The sequence below is a fragment of the Ostrea edulis genome, chromosome 7, assembly GCF_947568905.1.
Source record: "Ostrea edulis chromosome 7, xbOstEdul1.1, whole genome shotgun sequence".
Taxonomy (NCBI): Eukaryota; Metazoa; Mollusca; class Bivalvia; order Ostreida; family Ostreidae; genus Ostrea; species Ostrea edulis.
Window position 1 is genome coordinate 87986099 of NC_079170.1, and position 12501 is coordinate 87998599.

The 12501-nt window shown below is 38.1% G+C and overlaps 2 protein-coding genes across 2 annotated transcripts in view; one reads left to right on the plus strand and one right to left on the minus strand.

The window, feature by feature from the left end:
• The window catches only part of LOC125654160 (uncharacterized), a 95713-nt gene that overhangs the window by 23944 nt on the left and 59268 nt on the right, over nucleotides 1-12501 (minus strand). Inside the window, exons 20-26 of the mRNA XM_056145909.1 lie at nucleotides 12133-12234; nucleotides 11723-11870; nucleotides 10859-11004; nucleotides 10413-10572; nucleotides 9539-9723; nucleotides 2694-2783; nucleotides 1512-1662 (exon numbers count right to left, since the gene is read on the minus strand). Of these exons, the coding sequence (XP_056001884.1) occupies nucleotides 1512-1662; nucleotides 2694-2783; nucleotides 9539-9723; nucleotides 10413-10572; nucleotides 10859-11004; nucleotides 11723-11870; nucleotides 12133-12234 (982 nt within the window). The remainder of the gene's footprint in view (nucleotides 1-1511; nucleotides 1663-2693; nucleotides 2784-9538; nucleotides 9724-10412; nucleotides 10573-10858; nucleotides 11005-11722; nucleotides 11871-12132; nucleotides 12235-12501) is intronic.
• On the plus strand, nucleotides 5780-8735 carry LOC125654161 (uncharacterized). The gene is made up of 2 exons (XM_048883955.2): nucleotides 5780-6490; nucleotides 7593-8735. Exons 1-2 carry the CDS (start codon nucleotides 6077-6079, stop codon nucleotides 8142-8144), a joined length of 966 nt encoding a protein of 321 aa, XP_048739912.1. The 5' UTR covers nucleotides 5780-6076; the 3' UTR covers nucleotides 8145-8735.

The window sequence follows — 12501 nt, forward strand, 5'->3', positions numbered from 1 at the left end:
CACACAATTAAATCCCATATCTTCTACAAGCAAAGTTGGATTGATTTGCTGCCTCCTCCCCATTTTTTTAATTAGTAATGAAAGACAGTTGATGTTTGAAGTGTTGAATTGATTGATGAATTACATATATTGTTTAACGTCCCTCTCGAGAATACTTCACTGAATATGGAGACGTCACCATTGTTGGCGAAGGGCTGCAAAATTTAGGCCTATGTTCAGCGCTCACCTGCTGTGGCACGGGACCTCGGATTTTGCGATGTCATCCAAAGGACTGCCCTATTATGACAAGCAAGGGCTCCTGAGCACCTATTCTAACCCGGATCCCCACGGGAAGTGCTGCATTGAAGAATACATGTAGTGAACTAATCTTTGCCCCCCCCCCCCCCCCCCCCCCCCCCCTACGATTTATAACATAATGAGATTTGGACAGAAGTACTTTATTGCTTGTCAACAATTTTAATGCAAGTGCAAAGTGAACCCCGGCTGACCCTTCCCCTACTTTAAAAAACAATGTTACGTGCCGGTATATCACAATATCAAGAAGGAATTATTAAACTTAGAATTTCATGCAACTTGAGAGACTTTTAGTACTTTACAATTGAATTTTTTTGTCCAAACCCAAACTATTATTTTTTAATTTTTTACATACTTCAGATCCCTGTGGGTTCAGTGTGTCGCAATCTGTATTTATATGGAATCACAACTGTCGAGATAAAAATGGAGTTTATGATTTTGTTTTGTAGATTTATCCGCAGAACGAGCATCTAACATTTTACAAGTACACATTGATGTAAATAGCTGTCTGCACTTAAGTGTTTTCTAGGTAAGCATGCTATGTGCATTACTTGTGTGTATGTACTGTATTTTGCAAGCATTGAATGTGTTGTATGTATACGATGCTCTTTGTGTATTTCATTCTATCAGTATGCAATTGGCAAATAATTTCTTTGCGTTTATTTCATGTTATTTACATGATACAGTCGCTTTTATTTTGTCGTCTTTTTGCCTCGAAATAACAAAAAGACGACAAATTTTAGAAAGGGCACAAACCAGACAATGTGATAATTCTGAAAACACAACGTCTGAATTTAGGCGCACCATTTTGCATCTGTATCAATCTCGATCCCTTGAAAGTTTATCATAACATAATGATGTTTGCACATAATGTAATGATGTTACCACATAACGTAATGATGTAACAACATAACATAAAGAAATATCAACATAACGTAATGATGTATCGACATAACGTAATGATGTAAGCACATAACATAAAGAGGTATCGACATAACGTAAGGCTGATTTACACTATAAGGCAGAAACGGCGTTCCATAAAAAATCATTACAATCAAGTGAATGGTTCTCAAGATATTAAGCTGACAACATGTGGTCTACCGACCGACCGACCGACAGGTGCAAAGCAATATGCCCCTCTTCTTTGAAGGGGGGCATAAAAATTTATAATCTGTCAGTCCACAATTGATGTTTATCCAACTTAAAATTCTTTTCACCTCAAAGACTTCAAAAGAATGCAGCTCCTTGTCAGACAGGCCAGTCATGTTTCTAACGGCTTCTTCAAACTCCTGAAGCACCTGGTGTTCGTCCTCACTGCTTACGTTCCAGTACAGGCCAAGACAGGGGAGATAAACACTGGCCCGGATCCTGTAATTAACATAAACTCACACAATAATCATTCCGGTACAGGCCAAAGCAGGGGAGGTAAACAGTGGCCTGGATCCTGTAATTAACATAAACACAGACATCATTCTAGTACAGGCCGAGACAGGGGAGATAAACACTGGCCCGGATCCTGTAATTAACATAAACACACACAATAATAATTCCGGTACAGGCCAAAGCAGGGGAGGTAAACAGTGGCCTGGATCCTGTAATTAACATAAACACAGACATCGTTCTAGTACAGGCCAAGACAGGGGAGATAAACACTGGCCTGGATCCTGTAATTAACACAATATACACAAACATGAAATCAAAAAGGGTTTTAGACTAAAATTCCTTATGAACTATTTGGAGACTACAAATTGGATGAAATGTTCAGTTACTCATGTGCTACTCATTGCATCATATACTATTCCATAATTTTGAATTGTCTCCCCCTTGCACTCTTAAAAGACACAAGATAAGGAAACAAAGTTTGACACTATTGTTATACAGTCCTGCAGTTAGAGGCTATAGAAAACGCTGCAGGATTTATAGTTGATTGTTTTGAAACTCTGGCAGTCAGCAATACTATATGAATTTGAATTTCAAAAATGTACAATGGGCATCATAAAGAATGTGAAAAATACTGGTAGTGTTGCATCACATATCACTGGTTTTGAGTGCAGTCCTCATATTTGTTAAATGTAATTTCTGGCAGCTAGGACTACCAATTCAGATATTTTACTAACCCTGTGGAAGTAACAGCTCAGATCACCTTTCAGGTAACACAGGTGTCACTGTACTCGCCTCTCAGGTAACACAGGTGTCACTGTACTCACCTCTCAGGTAACACAGGTGTCACTGTACTCACCTCTCAGGTAACACAGGTGTCACTGTACTCACCTCTCAGGTAATGCAGGTGTCACTGTACTCACCTCTCAGGTAATGCAGGTGTCACTGTACTCACCTCTCAGGTAACACAGGTGTCACTGTACTCACCTCTCAGGTAACACAGGTGTCACTGTACTCACCTCTCAGGTAACACAGGTGTCACTGTACATTCATGGTACATACGATCCCAAAAACAGTCCTTGTCTTTTTGGCAATCTCTGGAGCTTGTGCTACAAAAGCAGAAAATCAATTATTATTTCGAAAGAAAGAAATAATGACATTGAATACCCATAAATTTATCTGCTCAATGAATGGTAGTCATGTCATGAACTAAATAAAATTCATAACAAGAACTCTGCAAGGTGGGGTATATCCCCTCGCAATGATTATCTACAAGCTCTTTCTGCGAAATCCTGTAGTAACCTTGAACTTAGACCTCAAAATCAATAACATTCTTCCTCCCTTGATAAGAAAGCTACATATGAAGTATCAAATCAATCAAGCAGAACATGTGGCTTGTAGAGTGTCTACAAGCTCAGTGTTACACACACACACACACCTGTAGAGTGTCTACAAGCTCAGTGTTACACACCCACACCTGTAGAGTGTCTACAAGCTCAGTGTTACACACACACACACCTGTAGAGTGTTTACAAGCTCAGTGTTACACACACACACACACACACCTGTAGAGTGTCTACAAGCTCAGTGTTACACACACACACACCTGTAGAGTGTTTACAAGCTCAGTGTTACACACACACACACCTGTAGAGTGTTTACAAGCTCAGTGTTACACACACACACATACCACACACCTGTAGAGTGTTTACAAGCTCAGTGTTACACACACACACACCTGTAGAGTGTTTACAAGCTCAGTGTTACACACACACACACCTGTAGAGTGTCTACAAGCTCAGTGTTACACACACACACACACCTGTAGAGTGTCTACAAGCTCAGTGTTACACACACACACACCTGTAGAGTGTCTACAAGCTCAGTGTTACACACACACACCTGTAGAGTGTCTACAAGCTCAGTGTTACACACACACACACACCTGTAGAGTGTCTACAAGCTCAGTGTTACACACCCACACACACCTGTAGAGTGTCTACAAGCTCAGTGTTACACACACACACCTGTAGAGTGTCTACAAGCTCAGTGTTACACACACACACACACCTGTAGAGTGTCTACAAGCTCAGTGTTACACACACACACACCAGTAAAATGTCTACAAGCTCAGTGTTACACACACACACACCTGTAGAGTGTCTACAAGCTCAGTGTTACACACACACACCAGTAGAGTGTCTACAAGCTCAGTGTTACACACACACACACCTGTAGAGTGTTTACAAGCTCAGTGTTACACACACACACACCTGTAGAGTGTCTACAAGCTCAGTGTTACACACACACACACCAGTAAAATGTCTACAAGCTCAGTGTTACACACACACACACCTGTAGAGTGTCTACAAGCTCAGTGTTACACACACACACCAGTAGAGTGTCTACAAGCTCAGTGTTACACACACACACACCTGTAGAGTGTTTACAAGCTCAGTGTTACACACACACACACCTGTAGAGTGTCTACAAGCTCAGTGTTACACACACACACACCAGTAAAATGTCTACAAGCTCAGTGTTACACACACACACACCTGTAGAGTGTCTACAAGCTCAGTGTTACACACACACACCAGTAGAGTGTCTACAAGCTCAGTGTTACACACACACACACCTGTAGAGTGTTTACAAGCTCAGTGTTACACACACACACACCTGTAGAGTGTCTACAAGCTCAGTGTTACACACACACACACCAGTAGAGTGACTACAAGCTCAGTGTTACACACACACACACACACACACACACACACACCTGTAGAGTGTCTACAAGCTCAGTGTTACACACACACACACCTGTAGAGTGTTTACAAGCTCAGTGTTACACACACATACACCTGTAGAGTGTTTACAAGCTCAGTGTTACACACCCACACACACCTGTAGAGTGTCTACAAGCTCAGTGTTACACACACAAGAACCGTCCCAAAACTCCATCGCGCAATGGATTGTGAGGTGATCATGTCAGCAGCAAACACATGGCTTTGTCCACTCAGTGAAAGGTACTGTATTAGTTAGGGCTATACGGACCGTGGATATCGCCCAGGGTAGCTAAGTGGTTAGAGCACCTGACTAATAATGCAGGGGTCCCAGGTTCAATTCCCAGTCTAGCCAGATTTTCTCCTCTCTCCTATACTACAGTACATTGTAGTCATCTCAAAATAAATGTACTTAAAGTACACGTATAAGATCAGTGAATTTTCAAAAGACTTAATATTCTTGAGTGATCACATTTACTTTTAAAAAGAAATTTGCACTACTGACTGATTTTTACTCTCAGACACAATTAAGGAACAGAAAATAGCAAAGGAAATTTTCACAAAACTAATTCGTAATTTTGTGAAAATAATCAAAATAGAATTTTCAAATAAAGGCACATGCACAGAATCTTGATAAAAGTATGACAACTATACTTCTTTCTTTCTTTTTTTTTTTTTTTTAGAATTGCAGACCAACAATCTAATTAGAATATACTATAATAATAATTCATACTCTAAAATACCTATTATATTGAATATAGTCAGTCCCCCACCCCTTGTTTAAGCCAACAAGTGCATGCATTATATATTACATGTATAATAATTAATATTTTTTCATTTATGGTTTTATTTAGGGGGGGGGGGGGGGGATTTTATTTGTTTTTAGATATTTCATGTATTGATTGGGTTTTTGTTTCTTTTTAAATATTTTATGAATTAATCTCTTTTTTTTTTTTTTTTTCAAAATTTTGATTATTTCATTTACTTTGTATCAAGATGTTTCAAAATATAATTGAAATAGTCAAAATATTGAGAAAGAAATTATTAATAAAATTTTAAAATTAATTTCCATGCATTAGCTAGGCTTAAAAGAAATTCATGAAATAGCATCATACATTAGTCATGTTCTGAGTGTCCTCTGGTGCAATGTCATGTACTACATATGAAAATAATTAAATTACATATCTCAGGTAACTAAAAGGTGAAGGGCAGCCCAAATCTAAAATTAGGTCATTTAGTCATTCCTTTTATCACTACATGTTTATTTACTTCCCGTGTAAACAACAATTTCATTGGCTGAATGAAATAAATGTGTCCAATGAAATTGCCTGTTGCAAAATAAGACAGGTAAAAAAAAAAGTTCAGGTGTGTCAAAGCAGGAAGGATTTTGCTGTTGATGTTTATTCAGTTTTTGTTTATGTGGTTATGTGAACTTTCTGGAAAAGAAAATTTTGATTTTCATTATGGATAAATGAGCAACTGTGGGATATATGAAAAATTTCACACAGGATTTATTTATTCAGTTAGTGACCCATTTATCTGAGCTGTCATGTGAATATTGATAAGAAAGTGACAAACTGAAGAAAAGCATTGCACAACCAGCAATAACCACTTAAACAATGCCATCCAAGAGAGATCGCCAGCGAGTGTTGGCCGACATCTGGGCCACCCCTACCCCCTTTGACATTGACTTTTTTGACAAAGGGGATGAGATAGTAGTGACCAGCGCCAGAAAGGAGAACATAGTGGGGTGGTGGCTGGACATCTTCACCGCCCTGTACCCCGAACAGACCTACAGGGAGAAAAACGAAATGGTCAAGATCAAGCCGGCCCCTGGAGTGACCATCAAAATGTCCCGCAAGACCGGGCTGATGAAGATCAGCGGAAAGAACCACTGGCCGTGGATGGTGAATAATTTTACAGAGGTTCTGGAGATGGCAAACAATGAGAGCCAAGAGCTGGATGACGGGGCCTCCATGATGTCAGATAACTCTGTCACGAGATATCTACAGCTCGATAAAAATGTAGAAATGGTAAGATAATTCAGTGTTGACCACTATACTTTTACACTTAAACTACTTTGAACACCGATCACTCTCTGGATGACAGTTAAAGGCAACTGCATGAAGTTGACGTCAAATTTCAACACATCTATTTTCATTTTGTTTCAATAAACAAGATCTGAAATCTTTTTCATAAATCTAAAAGGTTTTATCTGATGCAGGTGTACATTACTCAGCTATTAACATACTATTACAATATGTTCACGTTCCTAAATGTGGGCTTTTCTGTCTCGGAGTTATATATACTCATTCAATTTTAACACAAGAAAGTTGTGTACACTATACTCATTATCCTCTACAATATACATCTATATATGAGAGAAATATTATTTTTGCAAGGGTATGAAATTACATTACATTCAATCACTCAAATAAAGCTACATGTATCCCCTTTGATTCTGCATCAATTGAATTCCATCGTTGTTAGCAACTCATTAAGCTAGATATAGACAGAATGAAGGAGTCATTCATCGTGAGCTTGCTTACAGAGTTTACACAGAGTTTGCAAAACAAGCACTGAATAAATCAATATCTAGGTTACAAACACAATTAACAGATAAAATAAACGTAAACATTTAAAAGTTCACCCAACTGCTAAGCTGACAAGGAATAGATCAGAAAAAAGTACAGGTAATTATTAATTAATGAGTCTCGCTGGTCGTCACTAACGGTCATTTAGCCCACGCAAGCATGAAGATGGTCCATATCTAATATGTGTGCTAATAAACTGCCGATAAATATGAATGCATAGACTATGAATAAATAGGTAATTAATATGTGTAGGTATGATGGGCTGTAAAGTGCCAGTATGTAAAAATGACACTGTCAGTCTCGAGTCTCGCCTTCACGCAGCTCTTGATAATTTGTTACAGATAAAATTGTATTCTTCCTCGCCCCATTAGAGCCATACAATGGAATGAATTGATTTACAATGTTCCTGCTCAGTAATCACCACTTCACGGACACCTCACCTATCCGCTGGTACACAAGGCCCTAATGCACTGAACACATTAACCTGGTACATCAAAGTTGGTGATAAATTAATGGACACATATTTTGGACTGTTTTACAGGTTCAGGACTTGCTGGATATGATCCCGGAGGGGGGAGGTATCATGCAGCACGACTTCATCATGAAGCTGTGGAAGAGTCTCATTGATGACTGGTTCGGTTGTGGAGCCGTGGTGTATATAGTGACCCCTCGTGTCGATGAGGAGCGCTTATTTCAAATCTTCCTACTGATGATTCGTAACAAAGGGACAGCATTTGGTGCAACACTGGTTATTCCAGAAAAGGGGCCAGGCGGAGAAAAATTCAAAAAGACTCTGGAAACCACAACACGAATGATGAAGAAAACCCGAACACCGCGTGCTCAGAAACGCTTAGTGTCAGACGTAAAAATGCAGTGGGCCTTGGAAAACTTGAGAGTGCATCATGAGAATTTCTCCACAAACTTTATCGCCGCGTACAAAGACGATGAAGCAGAGGTTCTAACAACCACTGCGCATTTCCACAAGTCTCACTTTCACACCAATCAAAAGGACAATGTGTGTTACAACAAACTCCCCACGGAGGACCTTAAAAGGAACTACCTCCTACCTCTGGGTGTAACATTGAACTATTAAGTCTCACAAGTCACAAACTCTCGAGTCATTTATATTTTCTCAGTGGAATCTTTCATCTGTAATGCAATTCATTTTCATCACGATTTCCTCAACTCCACCTTGATATAAGTGTTCAAGTGCAATCATACAGACTTATTTCACTATAAAGACACTTTATTCATCCCCTATGTATGACAATGCTTCTTTATACATATTTTTAAAAATACTTTCTATAGAAATACAGGGTGTTTTACAAACCTATTCACTGAACTTGCCATCAACCAGTTCATTCATTACTCTAGATAACATTATGTACATGAAGTTGCATCCGCATTACCAAATATAGCTGTACATTATCTGGATCGTTCATTATCCGGATCATTCATTATCCGGATCATTCATTATCCGGATTGTACATTAAACTCCCTGTAAGTTGAAACCTCTTGAGTCCAGGAGTCGTATACATAATACTATGTGCCATCATTCTTCTTTACAATGTACATTGTACTTGCTCATAATCTTATTTTTATTTTCTTTTATGAAACTGTTTAGTTCTTGAAAAGAAATATATATATATCTTTTAAAATTAGAATAAATTGTAGTTTGAATGTTTGTGAAAAAGTCTTATCTTGTGTACTGTACATAGAATTGTACGAAAATATACAGGCCAGGATTATTTAGTTCTACAGCACGGAAAAACTATGGAGAATATTAGTTTTTACTAGGATATTAGTTTTTACAAACGATTACGAAAATTTACAGATATTGTGCTGTTGTTACTGATAATTTCAGTTTGAGATAAATTCATGGTCTTATGTACTGAAAGTTCCGACAAGTACCGATATAAACACTATCGATAATGAGGAATGAGTCTTGTTGTTATTGTTCTCCTTGAAGGTGTGAAAATGGGGGATGAGTGAAAATAGACATGATAAAGATACTTAAAAAATATACCTTTAAGTAACAGCAGCACTGCAAGTACTTTTTTCATCCAGAAATTTAATTATTGAAGAAGCTTTCACTTTCATATAATGCAGCAAAATAATAAAAATTGAAAAAACTTAGGGATATCACATTTCTTGTTGCACATCTTTATCAATATTAAAACATCATTGCTAGCATTTTTCTTCACAAACTAGACAATAATGCTGATCTTGCAAAAACAATCTCAGGAAAATTTTCAGGGCTGAAGGTTACTGCTAATCACCATAGCATCTTTTATATTAAAATTGCTCTGTTGAAAACACCTGCCTCTGAGTTAAAAATGGGTACTGAACTGAAATCATCAACATCCTGGCTGCTTGTGCGAGTTATTTTACTTTCGTGGACCAATAAGCAGCAGCCAGTGACATATTTCCTTGTTTTGTATGAGCAACCTGAAACTGTGATATCAGAAAGGAAGAAAAACACCCTACCTCCTACCGCACACAGCAGGACACAGGGAACTGTAGCTCTCCGATACGGAGACATTACTGATGGTCACGTTCCTGTCCAGCAGAGTCAATTCTGTGTCATTCACAAGCTTTAATTTCTGGAGCTGAGCTGCAAAATATCCTCGTGTCGAATTCTTTGGCCTCTCTAACCAAAATGATATTTTATCCTGTCAGAGTGAAAAAGTATAACCACTGAATATATCTCACAGTCTCATATTTACTATCTTTATCTTATTTCCAAAGATTAAGGAAGTATACTATACACTGTCATAATGACCTTTTAAAACATGAAGGAAAATATAGATATCGGCAATATTTGTGTATTCCTTTCAAATTTGATTGCCTAGTAAGCTGCATAGCTGAATGTAGTCAGTTAACATGCCAGCTGCTGATCGGTAGACTGCCTAGTAAGCTGGATAGCTGAATGTAGTCAGTTAACATGCCAGCTGCTGATCTGTAGATGGCTGGTTAGAGTCAAACAGGAGTTTTAAATTTTTTCAGATTATTTTCTTATTTGAAACCTGTTTTTTATTAAAATTTATAAGAATTTCATATTCAAAATATAACTGTACATATCCTCCACTTTTTGTTGATACAAAATTTCTCTGGTGTATATTATTTTTCTGGTGTATTATTCCTCCTAAATTCAAATAAATTATTAGGTATAGTTTGTCAATCCTTTATCAAAGTTCAGGTCTAAATCCAAGAAAACATTAATTTAGACATTTGCATTCTAAGTCTACAGGTAATCGGATCACAAGTCTTAGATGTCACCTATACATTTTAAGATTTGGTCAAAGGACACTGGACCACAATGATCAGTTTCTTATCTAGTAAAATCAGCAAACCAATTCACCTCCTCCAGCCACAGTCCTGATATTGTGTCTGCTATATCTAATTCAGTTACTCTCTTCACCAACTCCTGAACCACTTTCTGGATGTAATTTCTCAAAGTTAAGGCAGTCTCCAGCTCTCTTGTTAAATTCACTGTTCTCACAATGAATTCTACTCTTGCACTGTTTAAAAAAGCCGTAATTTAACAAGAATTAAGAGTATTTATAGTAAAAATAATTACAATTCTTGGAGACTATGTTAAAAACTTAAGACATGTATGGACATATTGTATATTAAGTGGAATTCTTAGCACGAAAACTCTGGTATGTCTATATTTGAAATCGGACCTCATTATACTAAATCCAAATCTTTAACATCTGAAGTGATGGGTTAACTGATTACCTAAGTGCTAGTGATAATTTCAGGATTTCATACACCTTATAAGTTTAACTTTGTTCTCATTCTTACTCTGTGGACTCAGTAAATCCCGTGATGTATACGATATTTCTGCTGGAATCATTGCAAACAACATGGACCGGTGCACTGAGTGTGCTTATCCAGCCCTGGGGAATCTCCGTCTCATCACGGGTCCCCACCAGTAGAGTGACTCCGGTCTACAAAAACAAAACAACAACCTCATCACTGGTCTCCACCAGTACAGTGACTCCATCTACAAAAACAAAACAACAACCTCATCACTGGTCCCCACCAGTACAGTGACTCCATCTACAAAAACAAAATAACAACCTCATCACTGGTCCCCACCAGTACAGTGACTCCATCTACAAAAACAAAATAAGCAACAGGAAACGGCAGGATTCCGATCCAAATAAAAATCAGGGCTAGACTATGGAATGTAAAATATTTCACTGGCCAGGCCTGCATATCCCTAAACTTATATGACAATCTACATCCTTCTGCATTCTAATTAATTCAGAATATTCGAGTTACATCATTCAGGTCAAATTCTGTCCAGTGATGGTTGTACAACTCCTGTAACTCCTGTATAAAACTCGGTCAAGTTCAGATCTATCCTGTATTCAGGTTGCTAGTCTTGAGAAATTACTTGGGGATTATGCTTCATTTACTGTAATAGGAAGAAAGAAAATGTCTACATATAAACCAAACGAGGATTCGAACCAGGGCAAACTGAGTTTCTAGTCAGGTGCTCTACCAACTCCGCAATCTGACCACTGGTGATTGGAACTGTTTAATATGTCACACTACTATGATGGTAAAATGCCCTGGTCACATTATTTCTTCTATTATCATTCACCATACATACATTAATCATGTTTCTCGATTCTCAGTTGTTACTCTCAGACAACATACTGTGTCATTACTGCTGTTCTTAAGTTGCACGACTGCTTTGTTGAACTGAGACAACCTCTTCTGAGCAACGTCTAAAATCTCCGTGCTTCTTGCAGTAAAGTTTAGCAATCTATCGTGTTCACAAGGCAGTCTGAAGTGAACTTCTACCCTACAAAAGATTAACAGAAATATACAAACACGGCAGGCCTTTATATTGATGATTATGCCAACATTATAGGTCATTTTTCTTTTCTTACATCAACAACTAAAACCTGAGCTTACTCCACAAATCAATATCGTCTCTCCTATTAGGAAAATAAATAAGTAAATATTTATATGTCAGAAATAATGAACCAATCAAATGTAAAATAATCAGTGAAAATTAATTTAGAATTGAAAGTTTTTCTTGGATTACGATTTGCATCACTTACCTGTCTTTGACACACTTCTCTGAGCACAGAGGGAGGTTCTTGTAATGGCCACCACTACACCAGTTACATCCCTTAGTTGCCTGGCACTCAGCTGCTCCGGAGCTGTAACCAACAATTCAAGACTTTTACATCCAGGAATCAATGATTGAGATGAAGAGATCAATTCAACAGTTTTGAAAGTATGACCAGAACATCATTACAAGATGATGCTGCACATGCAGTGAATCACACTAATACTGGTGTCTTCACAACAGAGGGCCTCCATGGACGAGTGGTTAGAGTATCGCGCTCAAAGTCACACGGCCTCTCACCTCTGCCGGCGCGGGTTCGAATCCCACTCGCGCCGGTAAGTGAGAAAGTTTCCCAGTT